The sequence below is a fragment of the Marmota monax genome, unplaced genomic scaffold (assembly GCF_021218885.2).
Source record: "Marmota monax isolate L192 unplaced genomic scaffold, Marmota_monax_Labrador192_F-V1.1 WCK01_AAM20220418_F8-fsc00036, whole genome shotgun sequence".
NCBI classification, from domain to species: Eukaryota; Metazoa; Chordata; class Mammalia; order Rodentia; family Sciuridae; genus Marmota; species Marmota monax.
The window spans coordinates 6096809-6115957 of NW_026694491.1; the positions used below are offsets into that span (position 1 = coordinate 6096809).

Here is a 19149-nt window from a genome sequence, read left to right on the forward strand (position 1 = left end):
AAAACAAAAACGTTGACTTGAAAAAGTTTTAAAAAGTCAAAAGTAGTTTTTAAAAATGTGCAACTTTAAACCCAGAAATTTTCCTAGTAGGAGTTTATCCCAAGAATCATCCTGGCTCTATTTCTAGAGACAGATCGTAAGCAAAAACAGGAAGGAGGTGGGTAGAGGACAGTGGTCTGTCACTGGAGAGATGGTGACATGCTGGGAAGGGCTTGCCCAGTGATATCAGGAGGGGGAACCAGAGCAGCCAAACTTTGTTTTTCAATAGGGCCAGAAATCTCAGTTTTAAAATATGGGCTGTGGTAGATTGCATAAAGAGGACTCCAATTATTCCCCTCCTCTCTCCATGCCTTTGAGTAGAGCTCTCCTACATTGACCCTCAGCTGCCCATGTGACTGCCCGTGGCCAACAGGATATTAGCAAAAGGAATGCCAACAGAGGCTTAAAGAGAGTTTGGCCAGTGGAGGCCAAACCAGGGCTTGCTTCTTGCTGCCTGTGTGACCTTTGCTGCCACCACCAAATGAGGAAGTCTGGGCAAGCCTGATGGGTAAGAGCACGTGACCTAGACACCTCTGTGGCCCCAGGCAGATGCCTGCCCCTTGCCAGACACACAAGTGGGGCCACTCTGGGTCATCCAGCCTCAGCCGACCACAGATTCACAAACCAGCCCAGCAGAGGTCAGCTGAATTGGCCTCCACCAACAGCCCAGGCTGCTCACAGAACCCTGAGTTAAGTGTGAGCTAAGTGTTAAACCCACCTACACTCACTCATCCATAAATGTGGCTCTGAGTGGTGAGAACAAAAGCTAAAGCAACTCTCTATTATGAAATCCAGAGGGAAAAGAGCAAAATAGTAAGTCCAAGATTCAAAATGACAAGCAGTTTATTGAAGATGCCATAGAAGTGCAGTCTATCACTGGGTTTAGGGATGTGGACAAAAGTATGAGAGGTTTACAAGATAATGAATTATTGGCTGGGTGACAATGTGTTAAGCCAGCACATTTGTTGTTTGAAGCCAATACATGTTGGGGTTGTTTGCTATAATATGATCTAATTGGTAACAAAATTAAAACATGTTTGGAGTTAAACAAAACAGGGATCCGGTTCATTGTACCCTCGATGAATGTTGACATTTTGCAATGGAGACTTCCCTTGCATCATTGTTTGTTTATTGCAGGGCTGGGTATTGAACCAGGGCCTCACATGTACGAGGCAAATGCTCTAGCACTGAGCCAATCCCCAGCCCTTTTTACACTTTTATAATTTTGAGACAGAGGGGTCACTATGTTACACAGACTTGCCTTAAACTTGGATCCTCCTGTCTCAGCCTCCCCTGTAGCTGTAATTACAAGTGTGCATCACTAAGCCTGCCTACATCATTGTACATAATAATGAAAAAGCAAAGAAAAACTAAAGATCCGCTCAATTGGGAAGGGGACAATAAGGAGTGGCATATTTATGTATAGGAGAGGCGTGCTGCTGCTATGGTGTAGGATTGTAGCAAACAGGTCTACCAACCCTTTAGAAGTGTGCCATCAATTTTGTTGTTAAGGCTGCCATAGTGGGGACAAACTGAGCTACATCCCTAGCTCTTTTTACAGCTTTCTTACTTGAGGGCATCAGAGTACAAAATACGGGCAGTAAAGAGCTACACTCGGACAGGGACGTGGTGCTAAAGGGGGACCAAGCAAAAAAGTGGAGTGGTGGATGTTTTGATGGTGATCGCCTTTGGTGAAGTGGCTTCTAATCTCTTCAAAGGTTGCTAAAACTATGAGACTTGAACATGTGTTCCAAACACAAAGGATGTGGGAAACCACTGGTGTGGGAACAGAGTGGTACTGAAGGAAACATGTACAATACAGCAGCATGTACAATAAACCCCCCATTCTTGTTATTAAAAGAATGTGCAGGCAGAAAAACTTGCTGGACGACAGAGCAAAGCTGAATCTAACAGGTTACCTTTGGAAGATGGGGATATGGATAGTTCTTATTCCCCACCCCCCATAATTCATTGTTCCTTTTTTACAAACAGATGCAATGAATGTGGACTTTACTTGTGTTGATAATTCAATAAAAGTTACAGATTTGAAAGCATTAGAAGGCACTCATGTTTGCATGCACACACTTGCACATACTTACCCCCCTGCAACACCCCAATCTAAGGTGGAGGAAGACTGTTGACATTTTGTTGTTTCTTTAATCTCTGCAAATGCCCTGCTGCCCCACTACACTTATCGATAATTTTCTTGGGGATAGACAGACTCTGGAATTGTAGAATATTCTTCCACGCAAAAACACATGGAATTCTTGCAGGCAGCTCACCTCCTTAATTCTCTTGGGAGGCCGGCAGACGCTATGTAGAATCACTGATCTTCACAGCCAGGGGTAAAAATGAGGCAGGGATTCAGCTGCTCTGTTCTCCCACTTTGCAGAACTTCAGCAGGAACATGAGCAGGCCCAGGGAGTTGAGGCTGCCATTTGGAGGGGGAGACACCCTGCTTGTTAAAGGCAACAAGCCAGAGCTCTAATGGCCCCCTTGACCCTGTCAGCGCTTCACAGCCTTATTCTTCACTAATTGTCTCTCACTACTGGCAGAGCACAGAAGTGTCTTTGTGCATGACAGATTCCTTACAAATGGTGGGTGCAAGATACAGCTAATCATCAGACCCACTTCTAAGATGCCAGATAGCCAGACACAGCAGAGCCCACCTACATTCACTCATCCATAAATGTGACTGAGTGGTGAGAACAAAAGCTAAAGCAACTCTCTATTATGAAATCCAGGGGGAAGAGAGCCAAATAATGAGTCCAAGATTCAAAATGACAAGCAATTTATTGAAGATGCCATAGAAGTACAGCCTATCACTGGGTATAGGGATGTGGACAAAAGTATGAGAGGCTTACAAGATAATGAATTATTGGCTGAGTGATAAGATGGAAAATTAGAGCTGATAAGGCTAGTAGATGATCCTCTGGGACCACATTCATTGAATGAATGAGCTGTGGAATAACTGATCTTTCTAGTAAAGGGGATATGGATACCAGATGACTGACAGGATGTCAACACACCATGGTCACCTTTTTGAGTACCTGCTTCTTGTTCAACTCTACCACTTTATATACTTGTCTTCATAATGTAAGGAGATAAAAAGTATACATTTTTTTCCCTGTTGGAAAAAAAAGCATTAAATAGATGGCCCAATTATTGATGAAGACAGATCACGGATAGGGAATTTTCGCTTGTGCTTTTCTCATTTGGATCCATTGTAGAGTTAATAAAATCACATATTTTAAAGGTTGGTAATTAAATGCATTGGCATAGTTCCCCCTCTGAGTCTCATCTTCAGGCACTCTTCACTTTGTGAACTACATGTTCCACCATGGCAGCAAATGAACAGATACCATTTTCCAAGAGCTGACTACTCTAGGCTCTAGATGAGCCTAGACTTTGTTACTTTAATCATCAGGGAGATCTTGGAGGTGAGTACAGTCATTTCCCCATTCTACAAATGAGGAAACCGAGGCTTAGGGAGGGCAAGTAACTTGCTGAAGGCAATGCAGCTAGTAGGTGGGAGCAGGACTCTTCCTGTCCCTTTTGAGCAAGCAAGAGGGAAAGGAAGAGAAGCCACATGGCGCATTCTAGCTCACTCACGCCAGCTGTCAATCTCTCTGTAGGAGGAGGCCAACCACTATTGTATATCTGCTCACAGAATTGTTGAGAGGACCAGATGAGATCACATATCAGAAAAAGCCTTGAAAAGAGGAAAGCATTTCATAAACAACACGTTGCGATAAGTGAGATGAGACGACTCCATCGCTCTCCTCAGGAACACACTTCAGTCATGACCGCCTTAATGGAAAGACCACAGTCTCCCTTTTGCCCTAATTTAATGTTTTAAATAAACAGCACAAGATTTTCTTAAGCAATCTTTTAAAGATGAAGGGCTCGGGTGTGCATGCTGGCACTTGAACTGGTCTTTGCAGGGAGCTTTGGTGTCTCATGTTTAATATGGACATCCTGCCTGAGCTGTTTATGTTGACTGGGGAAAGTAAGCATTTCATTATTACTATCAATTCTCTTCTCTTAATCTCTGCAATATAAGAATGAGGAAAAAACACCACACTTTCTCATGAAAGGAGCACAGTATATGTATAGTAATTCACTGTTTATTATCATCATCATTATGAATAGCAAAGTCCACAGTTCAGTTTCCAGGCAACATGAGGGTGGAGTTTTATATGTGGGACACCTGCATGTGATGTGATAACATGGTGGTTGTTTTTTTTTTTTTTTGACCACTATGATTTACTGGTCTATTAAAACACAACCGAACAGTTAAAAACTACAATTAAAACACAATCTTTAAGCAATTAAAAACAATCAATTGTTGAACCAATGTAGGAGATCTGCTGAGTAATTTGGCTTTTTAGGTAAAGTCAAGTAGAAACTGTTTTCTCTCTCCATCTAAGGATCAGTGAAAAGAAAAAACAAAAATCCACCTGCTCTGAGCGAGTCAGGATTCAGCACGAGTGACTTGGGCCCCTCCCCAGTGCTGACGGGATGGCGTCACTCCAGCATGTGCTGGAGCACCGAGGGGTCCACCTCCATGGCCTCCAGGCCCTTGTGCAAGCTCAGGAAGGTGGCCTGCTTCCCGAAGCGCTGCCGCCAGCGGACGAAGGCCTCCACCACCTGTGACTGCACGTTGTGGGGGTGGTTGGCCTTACAGCGGTAGATATCCGTCTGGGACAGTCCCAGTGACAGCACCACAGGCTCCCACTCGGGGCCCAGCCTCTGGGCCAGCTGGTTGATCTGCCTGTCTGACGGGGAGCTGTTGAGGATGTGTGAGGGGAGCCCAGGCGTCCGATCACCTGAGGAGAAAAAGACACACAGGTGAAACACGCGACAGACACTTCAGGAGGCAGAGACAGAAAGGTGGGCAGCCAAGACAACGGCTCATGGTGGGGCTCCTAGCCTTGGTGTGTCAGGGCTTAAGAAATACCGCCTAGCATCTTGAGAGTGTTCACCATGGCAAGTTTGAAAACAATAATCTGGTCTATTTCCTTTCTTTTATATATAAAACATACATGGAGGATGACCTTGTACATGCTGCTAGCAGCAAACTGTTTTCACTTCCATCTCTTTTGTCAGAGGCCAAGCCAGGAGTTCTGGAGGGAACTTAGAAATGTCTGTCCAGGCCCCAGTTTCCCTGGCACTGGCCTGTGGGCCAGCAGTGGGGCTTGGTCCTGGGCTGTGAATGCTCCTCCCTGCAGGAAGGGCTCACATGGGTGCAGGTGGGGGTAAGGCCTAAAGCCAACAGCCCTCTCTCCCGATGGCTCAAACATGAACAGGTGCAGCTGGCGAAGCAGGAGCCAAGAGGCCTGCTGAGACAAAATAAACTGTCGAGTCTGCAAGGGAAGGGAGGATAGTGGGGCCCGTGGTAGCAGCAGAGGCCACTAGAGTGTAGTTACCCGTCCTGGCTACCCTTCTGTTTCTCTTCTGGGCTCAGGGGCAAGGAGAAAACTTGACCTTGCACTTCCTAAATTAGCTTCCTATCTGCTAACACATGTGACAGTGAGTTATAAGTGTCTGACACCAACAAGCAGTGCCCTCTGTTACTCCAAAGGGGATCCTGTCCTAGTGTGGCCAGAGGCTCTCCAAAGGAAGGAGGTTAAGGCAAAGCCCTGAACAAGAGGAAGGGGAGGTGGGCGAAAGGGGAGAGCCATGCCTCCCATCAGAGGAAAGTATGTGGAGAGCACACAGGGAGCAGGGGAGCGCGTGGCACCAGGTATAGTGTCAGAGGGAACAAATGTGATGCTGATGGCCCTGGCTCAAGCCAGGTTCAGATACTTGCACGGGGCACAGGGTGCTGCACTTGCTACCCACCGGCATCGTGGGGATTCGGGTCAATCCACCTCACGCTCCCCAGACTACTGTTTTGATTTATGACTCAATAAGAAGGCAAAAGGCATCCTGTAAGAAGAGCTGCTGTTCCCACCGCCCTGCCTTTGGCCTCTAGGCTGCTAGTTGCCAATACCTCAGGGATTAGTTGCAAAAATATTGCCAAGAACTTTTTCTGGTGTTTGTCAACACCATGATTTAACTAAAAAAAATATTAACACACACTAATTATACATATTGATGGGTTCAGTTGATATTTCCAGACCTGTATACAGAGTGCACTGATCAAACCCAACCACCCTTTTCCCTTCTCCCTTCCCACCCTCTTCCTATTCTCTAGTGATCACAATCCTACTTTGGGGTTGATTGTTATCTTCCACATATGGGAGAGAACATGCAGTGCTTTCTTTTCATGTCTGGCTTCTTTCACTTAACACCCTCCAGTCCTATCTATTGTGCTACAAATGACAGATTGTCATTCTTATTTATGGCTGAATAATACTCGGTTATGTATATACACATCACATTTTTTTCACTCATTCATCTGTTGGTATGCAGTAGGCTGACTCCTTTATCTCAGCTACTATCAACAATGCAATGAGAAACTGACTAAGAGGCAATTACAATCATGATGATAATATTAAGCAATGTTTCATATGAACAGTATAATTTTTTGGCGTTTGTAAAAATGTGGGAGGTTTTATAAAAATGAGTGCATTTAAAAATTCAAGGAAAGCAAAATTACAATGAGGAAAGCAAATCAACCAATATCTCATCGTTGTATTTAGGTGCTGAACATCATTCTGAATATCTCTTTATGCACATATGCTATTAGAAGGACAGATATATTATCATTCTAAATGAGATCATTGATATCTAAGAGTTTTTCCCTAATAAGAGCTATTTGATTTTTGTTTAAATTTAACAGAAGAAAAAAAGCAGACATAAAACTGAATATTTTCTGACTAGCAATGAACTACTTAAAAATACACATGCACAATTTAATGGAGATAAATTATGAAAATTTTAAGAGTTTAACCAAATGTTTTCTTTCCACGCTTTATAATAAACACTTTATATTCCCTCTCATTCTTCCTCACACCTCTTGTCTTTTGTTGCTTGTATCATTTTTTTGTAAGGTACTACCATTTTTATGTCTCTGTGACAATAAGCTACAGCTCCTTGCTCCCAAGTTGTTTAAGACTACAATGGTTTGAAAGCTCACCGCTGTTTCTGTTGTTGTTACTGCTTTTCAATCATGGCTTTCCTGCTCCTGGGTCTGTTTTTCTGATTTGTGTCAACTGGTCACTTTCCTCACAGATAGTTTTATTCAAGAAATGTTCATGGTTGCAATATTCCCTGAGATTTTTTAGTTTAAGATTGTCTACTTATTGCCTTCATTGGAATAATAACTCATATTTAGAAAAGCAACTTTAAAGTTACTTTTAATATTTTATTTTTAAATTATAAATATAATTTTATATTATTTAAATAATTTTATTCCCCCTTACAAGTTTGTAGACCTTGTTCCTACTTTATGGTAGGGAATGCCAGTATGGAGAGTTCTGGTACCCCTAATATTTTGTGTAACTTGCTTTCTCTTTGTGGGGTACAAAACACTGAAGCTTTATATCAGGGCATATCTTTGCTCGTCTAGATCTGCTTTTCCTGGTATGTGATAAGACCATCTGACCAAAGATTCAGTTCTTTCTTCCTTTCAGAAAACCTCCCTGTGTTAAATCTTTGCATTCTTTTTCTGCTCTGCCTGTTGGATGGCTTTGTCTATCCTCCATGACTCTTTTCTCTCTTATTGCTTTAATCTCCCCCCTGAGGTCATCTTACAATTTCCCCCTAGGCTATTCACTTGACTTTCATCTACCTCTGTTTTTTGTATTTTGTTATTTTTTTTCTGGTTCTAATCTGGAATTGTGTTTTTGCTCTAATTCTTCTCTTGGCTCTTTGAAAAATTCCATTCCATTTCATATACATTAGGAAGGCTACTGCCAAAAAGACAGACCTAGCAAGTACTGATGAGGAGGTGGGGAAATTGGAACCTTGTGCACTGTTGGTGGGAGCGTCAATGGTATACTTGCTGTGGAAAATAGAAAACACTATGGTAGTTCCTCAAAAAATAAAAAAATAGAACTAGTATATGAACCAGCAATTCAACTATGGATATATACCCAAAATAATTTTAAAAGGGGCTTGAAGAGATAGTGTACACCATGCTTATCGCAGCATTAAACATAATAGCCAGGAGATGGAAGCAACCCAAGTTGCTTCATTCCGTGATGAATGGATAAACAAAATGTGGTAAATACATATAGCAGAATTATTACTCAAACTTAAAAGGGAAGGAATTCTAACATGTGCTCCGACATTGGTCAACCTCGAGGCCATTATGCTAAATGAAATGAGCCAGTTGCAAAAGGACAAATACCATGTGATGCTACTCATATGAGGTATCTAGAGTAGCGGAAAATGGTGGCTGCTGTGGGCTGATGGAGGAGCAAGGGGTCAGTGTTTAACAGATATGGAGTTTCAGTTTTGCAAGATGGTTAACAACTTTGGAAATGTGCTAAGAACAATGTGAATGTACTTAACGCTTCTGAATTGTGTGTTTTAAAATGGCTACAAATTAAATTCCAAGTTATACATATTTTACCACAATTTCAAATAAAAATGAAATAGAATTAAATTAAATAGAATTCCTCACCTTCTTTCCCCAGAACTGCTTCTGAGCAGCCGAGTCGGGGTGTTTTCTTCCCTGCCCACCACTTGTCATGGGGCTTGGCACAAAGCGTAATTGCCTTTTTGTTTGTTAGTTTACTGGCTGCTGGTGAATTGGGGGCAAGGTCCGTTTTTGTTTGTGACTGCTTTTCAGTTCAGTTCACTGCAGTGGGGGAGGGAGCGCCTGTGTTCCTGCTGCTCTGTGGCCCTGTCGTCAGTCATCTTTCTCACTCTCTCGGCCAACTCTCAATGCAACAGATGCTGTAAGCCAATTGTCTGGCAGTAAGGACAGACTTTGCTCTGATTCTTCCACACTTTCAGGGTCACATACCCTCTGAGAATAGTGCCATGTCCGCAGAGGGAGAAGGTAACTGGGAGCAGATAGAAGTCTATAGACACCCTGGGCCAAGATGACTGGCACATACACACTCGCCTGCCAGGCAAATGGAGCCCTTCCAACCAGACAGCTTTACATACACCAAGAGGCAAGAGCAGCTGTCTGTGCCATCTGACCTCTATCTGGAAAAGTATCCTCATGAGGCCCTTTTAACTTGTGTATTCTGCTGAATACAAGGTTACTTAAAAATGAGTCCTAAGGCTTTAGTGTCAACTTCTAAGGATACACTATGTAAAATGAGCCCAAGCTACAAATTGATCCAGTGTGACCACCGGGCCACTGTTTTTCAAAGCTAATACATACCATTAGTGATGTGTATGTTCATATTAGGTAGATGAAATGCTCTGCATTATAAGAGTCATATCTATTTTAATACGGGGGAGAAAACTATAAATAGCATTTAAAACCCAAGATCACTAGGGTTAAAATATGTAAATTAAAGACCAGGTATAGAATGGCAAAAAGTCAATTAAAAAGAAAAAGTAAATTTAAAGAAAAACATTAAATTAATGGTACAGGTGGTACATGGATGTGCAAAAACTGTACGAGTGGAACCCAAATAATGGTGGACGGGGAAGCCAGTGGGTGTTCAAGGTGCACCAATGGATTCTAGGCAGACTTCATGCTGTGCAGGGTGTCCCCTACACCTCACAGGCCTTCAGCACCCCTGCCTTATCCCTGATTAAGAATCATGAGACACTGTGGTGCCTAAAACTTCTAAATATGGACAAAATGTTCTCCCTTATACAGATCCTAAATCTTTCATGCCATCTTTTAATCTCATTTTCAGTGAAGCTAAAACTTACCTGGTTTAAAAAGAACAATATATGCTGAAAACCCACCTACCACAAGCCAAGGATCCACTTACGGAATGGGGTGGCCACTAGCCCTCCCATCCCCTCCACTTACTCTCTCACCCCTCCATCCCCATCTCTGGGATCATTACATGAATGAAAATGACATAGTTTGCCCCTCTTTCTCCAACTATCTCCTCTACCCTCATTCATATTTATCAACAGCTATTCTGGCCTCAAAACTAAAAGTCTCCTTTCTAATTCCTATTGCATTTAGAGTCAGGTCTAAAAGTTTCAAACATAACTTTTCCATGTTTTATATTTAGCATTGCTGCCACCCAAGCTCCTTATGGGCAGAGATCATGTCTTCTACCTCTGCAGCTCCCTCTCCAAACCTTTAGCTCCTGCTGAACACAAAAGGGAAATTGATGTACACTTTTCCAGTAACTGGTCATAATCTTGAGGTTAAAAGGTCTTCCAAGTCAAGTTTCCAACTCACCATTTCCAGTAGCTTTGAATTTCTGATTTTTCATTCCATAAATAAAGTCATCTCTTCCTGTAGTGCAGAAGGACTCCCTATCTACTCCTGGCAGGACATAGTGCTCTGTGTGAACTAGCATCTAAATGGTCAACCTCCCCTTTCTACTCTGCATTCCATGATATGTGGCCACCTTAAAGGGGACCTGAGAAGAGGAACTGCACAGGGTTCAAAAGCACCATTCAGAGGCTAAAGACCAAGGACTGAGCAATGCATGGCAGGCATATAAACATCTGTTAAGAGAGTCAGCTGAATCTGCAGCAAGAGGTCTAGAATAATAGGAAGGTTTTAAACTATAATACTTCTTTTAAAACTTTAGATATTTTACAATATGACTAGAGATATTTTAGTGGATATGAATTCTTTATCACAGTAACTCAATTGGACATGGTCTAGCACTTTAAAAAACTACACACATTTCTCTGGAAAGTCTGGTCATGTATCAATTGCCCAACTTAGTTGGCTGTAAGCCACTGTTACTGACGGAAGTGTCCCATGCTTCAGGTTTGATGGACTATAAAAAGAGTTGAGCTAAGCTCTAGAGTACCCTTCCAGTGCAGCCATGTTTTAAGAGTCAAAAGCAAGCCCCTTCCTCAAGGACATTTAAGACCTCAGCTCATGTCAAGTCCACTAATGTTCCATTCATCAAAGCAAAACACATGGCTACACCCAAAACCAAAAGGATAGGGAATTAAGTCTTCTGACAGGATAGGAGGAATATAAATTTGCTGGGAAATGATCTCTAAACACTCACAAGTGCTAGAAACTGGTGCAAGAAAAATATTAAAAACTTGAATAGACCAAAGTATTAAATATATTGGAATGGCAAACAAACCCTCCCCTGCCAAAGAGCCCTAGGCCCAGAGGGTTTTACAAGTGAGCTTTATTGAAGGTTCATTTAATTATCTATCTTCTGCACCTTGGGCCAAGAGCAATGGAGTTAGCTGACCATGGACTGAACCTCTGAAACGTTGAACCAGAACAAACTTTTTCTCTCTAACAACAACAATAACATCAAAATCATATCTTATGCAAGAAGTTTAAAAAATAGAAAAAGAAAAAAGTTACTTAACTGATTTTATGAGGTTACCACGATGTTTATTCCAAACAGGACAGAAGGAATGCATGAAAAATTATAGTCTTGATTCAGTTATAATTTCAGAAGTAAAAACAATATTTTATAATTTGTTATTATTTAAATATATATTTAAAATAACATATCACAAAAAAATAGAACTTATCCCAGGCTTAAAATAATTTTCAGTATCATAAACTCTACCATTTAAGTCAACATACCAATAGACTAAAAAAGAAAGTCATTATCTTAATAGGTGCAAAAAAGCATTTGACAATTAATGCCTATGATTTAAAAAGTATTTCTTAACAAATTTTCAGATTATGAGGAGCTTTCTTAACTTGGTGAAAATTGTGATAAGGTTCCATGAGCACTTCAGTTAACGGAGAACCTCTAAATGTATTTCCTTTAAGAATGAGAACAAGACAAAGACGCCCTCTACCACTAATACGGTACTGGAGGGCTTGTCAAATGGTAGAGAGAAAGAAGAAGAAATCAGATATAAGCATTTGAAAGGAAGAGGTAAAACTATCACTTTTTTCAGATAATATGACCATAAAAAGACCAGAATTAACAATCCATTCGAATAAGATTACACAAAATTGTCAGCTACAAGATCAACTTAAAACAAAACCTGACAAAACCAAATTTCAACATTCTAGCAATAATAAAATACAAAATAAAATAAGCATAAGAAGTATAAAGGATTTCGTAATTAAACTACTAAAGGCTGTATAAGGTCTCAACGGGAAATTTTTTATTAAAATTTCAAAAATTTAAAGCAAGAACTGAATAAAAGGAGGGTCATTCATGTGCTAGGTAGGATGACATTATCATATAACATAAAGATGATCATTCTTATATAATGACAATTAAAATTCCAGAATGGAAAAAGGAGTTTCTTCAAACTGGTAGAAGCTATTATTATAAAGAGAAAAAGAAAACGTGGCTTTGACATCATTCTTTAAACATCTAGTGGCTAGATTCCACAAGGACAAAGGCCCAAACATGAAAGATGAAACTATACAAAGTGGAAAATAATGTGAGAATATCATTATAAACTGTGGCGGGAAGTGATTTTTTTAAATGAATTCCCCCAAAGATGAATTTTTTCACATCAAAATTAAAGATTTCTGCTCAACAAAAGAGACCATGATCTAAGTTGACAGAGAAAAATGGGGAAAGACACTTGATATCATCTAACACCAACAACAGACTACTATTTGGAATATATAAGGTACTGTTGAAGACCAACTGGAAAGATAAACCACACAGGAAAAGACACCGGTATGAATAGTTGATTCAAATTAGAGGAATTCTCAAAGCAACAAATGAAGAGATGCTGAAATGCAAAAATTTAATAAACTAAAATGGAAACAATGATAAATCACTTTTGGTGCACAGAAACCAAAAGCTTCCAAGTTTGGGCTGGGATGTGATACAGGGAGATTTATACACTGCTGGTGGTAATGAAGATGAGGCAGTCATTTTAGATAGCAAGCTGGCAGTGTGGGTAAACTGAATGTACTATATTGTTCCTAGTTATAAACATCGAAGAACATTTCTGAAAAAGACCCATAACATGCACATATAAGGCTGTCGTGTACAACATTTCATTATTTGTGCTAGCAAGTATACATATACTCTTTAACTCAGCAATCCTGTTTTGGAATGTAATGTATACTTTATATACAGTTTATTTCACAGTCTTTATATTTCTCTGCTCATGCAGATTCATGAGGCTTGTGTATGGAGCTTTTTATATGAGGTAACATTGTTGGAAGAAAGGAGATTGAAGCAATCTAAGAGGCCATCATTGGTGGAAGAGATAAAGAAATCTGAAAGTGTCCTAGGAATACTGGCAGAGTTAGAAAAGGATGGACTAAATGTGGTACAGGGGCGGCTGGGGCTGCAGCTCAGCGGTAGTGCACTTGCCTGGCATATGTGAAGCAAGTGGGATCGAGTCTCAGCACCTCATATAAATAAAATAAAGGTCTATCAACAATTAAAAAAAATTTTTTTAAATGTGGTACAGAGCCAAAAATGTAAGGAAAAGAATGAGATCTATAACAAATAAAATTAAAAATAATGTTCAAAACACCACTTATAAAAATAGATAATAAGTTACCTATGGCGGGAGGCAGGGAATGGCAATAAAAATGAAAGTCATAAATGAATGAGAGAGACAAGATTTTCATAGATCAGTTAATGAAATACAATATGCCATAAATTGAAGGGTATGAAAGGGGAAAAAGGGCAGGAAAGGAAGGAAATAAGGGATGAAGGAAGGGACAGAGGGAAGGTGAGAACACACCATAACTCAGCTGTCTCGTGATCCTCCCTAGGGCTGACAGCATGGGAGCTGATCTGGTTTGTGGGGTGGGGTGGAGGGTGTTTCAGGCTGGGCAAGCTAATGTGACTGCCACCTCCCAGGACTCCTGTGTTAACCTTGGTCCCCAAGGGCACTGGCTCTACAGAAATATCTTGGCTGAGGGACTGGTTCCCTGGAAAGAAAAGAAAGACACCTTCAAAAAAGAACTAATTAGAAGTCCTTGTTGTGATAGATAATCACAGGGAACAATCTGGGTTTTCCAGGGAGGTGGAGAAGACCAGTTGATTTCTTCAACTGGTCTCTCTAAAACCAATTTCCAGGATGATGAAGTGACACTCTCCTCCAAAGAACAAGGCCATGTTGCAAAATACAAATAAATCCTACTTATTGTAAGGAAAACTTCATTTGACTGTCAAGTCTGGGAAGGTCAACAACAAAATTGCTAGCAATAATGGAGTTCTCACCGAATTAGCAGGCAGGAGGCAGATTGGACACCCTTTGGCTAAGGACAAGCAGGCCTGGGCACTATCTAAATTTGAATCTGCCACTAGCTAGCCATATAGCTTGGAATAAGTCATTTAGCCTCTTAGACTGTTTTCTCATTTGCAAAAGAAAACCAGATGAAGTCCAAGGCTTCATTTAGATGCAACATCTTACTATCTTTTGACTTCCCATTACATCAGCAATTAATCATTTTTTATTGCATCAATTTTCTCTACATGTTTTCTAAGATGGAACTAAGCTTTGGGGCTTTTAGTAATGATTTTTGCTTATTTGATTCTACTTTGTGAAATGTGAGGATCACACATAGGGTTTCCTTCTGTGGGGGGAGTGTGGGAGTATGGGGGGGACAGTGAAATGAGTCTCTGGTACAGTAAATTTTTTCCAAACTGTATAATAAACTTCAGTAGTTCATGTTACAACTTGCTGGACCAGTCATTTCTCACACTCTTGCACAGACCTGACACAGCTCCATCAGTATGTCGTTCCTCCTGCACCAGCCAGCCTTGGGCCACAGAGCCCTTTCCCCAAAACACTCTCCTATCCATTTTCTCAACAGTTGTAACCCTCTTTCTCAGTTGCAACTCCCATTCCACTCTGATTCTCCTTGTCCACACATCAACTTGTAGCCTACGGTATATTTTACAGATGTGCTCTACTATGTTGCTGTCCACCACGCCCCCACTCTCCCTGTTTTCATTCCTAATGGAATGTAAACTCCACCTTGGTAGGGGAGCTCTGTCAATTTTTGCTCAGTGATGTATTCCAGGCAGCCAGAACAGTGCCTTGCACATAGCAGTCACTCACTGGAGATTTGTTGGATAGAGAAATAAATTAAAAGGAATAAATTATTACAATTCTAACATATTCACTTAGCTCTGCTTTCTATAGCTACAGTGTTACCAAGTGCTCCTACTTTTAGTTCACTTAGCACTTAAAAATCATAGAAACTGCATATTCTAGGAGTGAATAAAAAATTTAAAAAAGGATGATTTCAAATAGTAAAATATTGTCAAGGTTAGAGATACCCCTTCGGTACTGAACTAGGCCACAATGAACTTCCCCCTCCCACATCCATGTTTAATTTGAAAAGAGAAAGAACTTAAGATGATTTCAGGGTAAATAGGGTAGAGAGAGGCCTGATCCCACATCTCCATCCCCCAGTACCTAAGGAAATGAACAAAGGCAATAATAAAGAAGCCCATCAGAAAAGATGGCAGAATCACCTTCCAATTCCTACCCTCCTGAAATTGGATCAATTATTCAGCAAAACTCAATTCTAAGAGATTTACTCTAAAATCCTCAAAATCTGAAGTGGGACAAATGAAGTGGGGCTTCTTGATCATTTTCCTTGACTGTAAGGATGAAGATGTAACTGCAACATGGAGGGATGGGGAGACCAGATCTGTGCACAGCAAGGACTGACCTCTCTGGCAGAATGAATAAACGCCTCCTGTGTCTCAGGAGAGAGTGCAGGACGCAGGCAGTTCAGCGCAGCTCCCTCATAAACAACTGCTGAGCTCAGCTCCTCAGCTCCCCCTCACTGCTCTGCCTTATGTGCAGATAAGCAGAAGGCAATGGACAGAAATGCCCGGTTCTCCAGCGGAAACACTGGGGCTGGAAGGGGGTCAAAAAGAAGTAATAGCAGGGGATCAGAGCACTGAAGGCTGGACATAGTAGCAAGATGGAATGAAAGGGCGTGGCTGTTGAGTAACATGCTGTTATAACAAATAGCTGAAGAAGGGCATGTTTTGTGGAAGAAAAAATGGCCAAAACGCAAAATCCACAATCCCCAAGAAATAAGACAAAGTATTTTGTGTTACAGAAACAACTTAATAAGAGAACAGGAACAAGTGAAACTAGAGCTATAAGACAATCACATAACAAAATGTGAAATCTAGAAAGAATCTGACCAGACTAAAATCACAAATCAATGACCAAAACCACATCATTATGAAGTTAATATAAAATTAATATGGCCCCAAACTGTACTTCAGAAAGGTTTGAAGGAATCAGAGATAAAAGGCAGAAATTATAGGTAACATTGATACATATTGTGAAGGGAAAAATGTCATCCCTTTAAAGGTTAATGGGCATCCCTGAAGCAGAAAACTCAGACCCAAATATTCAAAGATCTAATATAAGAAAATATCCTTAAAACGAATAAGTAATAGAATAAGTCAAAAGAGCACACTCTGTTTTTAGGAAAAATAGATAAGGAATAATCAACTATGAGACATAACCTGGTTAAATTTCAACCATGCTTTAAGTGCTGAAGGTTAAGAAGCAATTCCTCCAAAATTCTAAGGGAATAAAGCATAGTATTTGACTATCATTTCTAGCCAAGATCATATTCATATATAAAGGATTCTTGCACATGAAAAAACTTCAGAAATTCACCTTTCATGAACCCTCCATTAAAAGTCTTGACAATCTAGTCAGTGCAGTAAGTAAAACACAGGTACCAGCAGCAGCCTAGCAATGGGGGGAGGTGAAAGGCTTGCTTCAAATGCAGGCCACAAGGGAAGAATTATAGAGAGAGAATTTAAAATCAGCATCAACCCCACTAAAAGTCAGTTGCTTTTCATACAGCCATGTGTCAGCATTTCTAAACAATGCAAATGACGAAAATCTCTCCTCTGCGGTGGAAAGTTCTATCTCCACTAAACCCTTGATCTGCCTCTCAGAATCAGTAACAGATCAGTACTGGGCACTGAACTCAATTATAAAATCAACTGTAAATTGAACAGAATATAACATTCTATACCCTGACAATATGAAAATAAAAACAAATGAAAATCAAGATTGGATTATGGAATAGAACATAAATATTATATACCTTGACCTTGACTATGTGAAAATAACAGTGTAATACACAGGCATCTAGAAGGGGAGAAAGGAAAGAGTGAGTGTGCCTATGATCCCATTATCATGGCAGGGAGAACACTATGGTCTAACAAGGAAATGGTAGGACAGTCCTTTAAGCTATCTATGTCTAAGACCAAGTCGTGGACATCAGTGAGTTGACAAATTCGTTTCTCACTCCAGTACCCTCCACGGCAGGGCCATGTGCACTGCTCATATGACCTCCTGCAGGAACATGAGTATCCAGCTCACTGAGGCAGGAGAAGAAAGGGTGAGGGACTGGAGACTGGAGACTGAACACATCCATTCATAAGTGACACTTGTCATTTCTGCTCACATTTGTGGCTAAATAAGTCACAAGGTCATACCTAACTTGAAGAGAGTGAGGAAGTACGATTCTCTTCTGTCCCAGAAGGGGGCAAGAACTGTGTGAATAACAACAGTTGTGTCTACCACAGAAACTTACAAGAGGAAAAACATAAAACCCAAACCAGCAAGTTCTTCATCATCTCTTTTCTTAACCTTATATATATATATATATATATATATATATATATATATATATATATATACACATAAAAAAATTCTTACTGTGGAAAAAATGTTTATTCAAAATTCAGAAATTCTTTAATTCTCATTTAGTTTCTTTTTCTCTAGTTAAATTCTACTAAAATTAAATGTAATGATTTTTAAATTTAAAAATTAGCACATATCATATAATCTCACTTTTGTAGTCTATCACTTTAACCACTCAGGCATAACTATAATTTCTCATCCCAGTTTTGTGAAAGCACTTTTGTCTAGCTGGCTAGCTCTTTCTGTGTATGCTACCATCCATCCACCCACCCATCCATCTCCCATTTGTAAACACACTTAGACAAATGTTCACTTAATGCTAATGAAGCTTATTTCTGTTTTTCTTTTTCATGGTGCTGAAGATGGAACCCAGGCCATCATGCACACTAGGCAAGTGCTCTAGCACTGAGCTATATCCCTAGCCTAAGCCTTACTTCTGATTGATAGGATTTGTGACTTTTTTTCTACTTTTCTTGGATAAATGAGTGTGCATCATTTTTATAACAAAGTCATGAGAATCTGAATGAGAAATAACATTAACTAACCTTTTATCATTAAACCATTAGAACACCACTAACCTTTTATCATTAAGCCTTTAGATCACTGAGTGCTGAAAGTAAGTTTTTGTACTGCTATAGAAAGGAAGGGGGAATAAAGGTGGAGAAATATGATATTTCATGATCATTATAAACTGTCAAAAAATAAAAATGGGTAAATGCTAATTTACCCATTGGAGAGCTCACAAAAGCTACAGAATGTCAGGCCATGCAGTTGGTGTGAATCAGTTAGGTAAAGGACCTATATTTCTGTTTTACCAAGCTTTTATAAACTTTTATCATTTATTCAGAATAGTGGCTGATACAGATTGGGGATAATTCAGCTCATTCCTACCAAATATGCAGATGCTTATTGAGTTTAATAGAGATGCTCTTATGGATGTGGAGTGGATTTTCCCCTTATTAAAAAGATATGGACATTAAAATACAAAAGTGCAATTTTAAAAACTGAAAAGAAGAAGAAGAAGAAAAAAAGCTTGTAATTAGGGCTAACTTATCCACTAAGACAGTGCTTAGGGCTCACAATACTTTTGGAGGAGCACTGTAAAAATTTTAAAATTTCTTTTATAACCAGAAGAAAAAATGAACTTTAGGTCAAAGAAAACATTGGAATAGATAATATTAATATATTCATCTTTATACCAACATAGTCATAACAAAAAAAAATTATATTAGGGAAGAAGGGCCCTCAAAGGGCCTCAGCCCATGAAAGTCATAAATGTGACCCTGCTTCTAATATTGCTCAATCACAAATTCAGAGGCAGATGGCAAAAATTACTTGGTTTATAGAAACATGTACTTTAAAACTACCTTGAAATCAAAAGCAGAGTGTGGTTGTTGAGAGACCGAATTCCAAAATGCCTTGGGACTATATCACAACACATTA

The 19149-nt window shown here is 40.0% G+C and overlaps 1 protein-coding gene across 1 annotated transcript in view; it reads right to left on the reverse strand.

The window, feature by feature from the left end:
* Nucleotides 1-4148: 4148 nt before the first annotated feature.
* The window catches only part of Cradd (CASP2 and RIPK1 domain containing adaptor with death domain), a 163533-nt gene continuing 148532 nt past the window's right edge, over nt 4149-19149 (reverse strand). Inside the window, exon 3 of the mRNA XM_046419389.2 lies at nt 4149-4868. Coding sequence (XP_046275345.1) covers nt 4567-4868 — 302 coding nt within the window. The 3' untranslated portion in view covers nt 4149-4566. The remainder of the gene's footprint in view (nt 4869-19149) is intronic.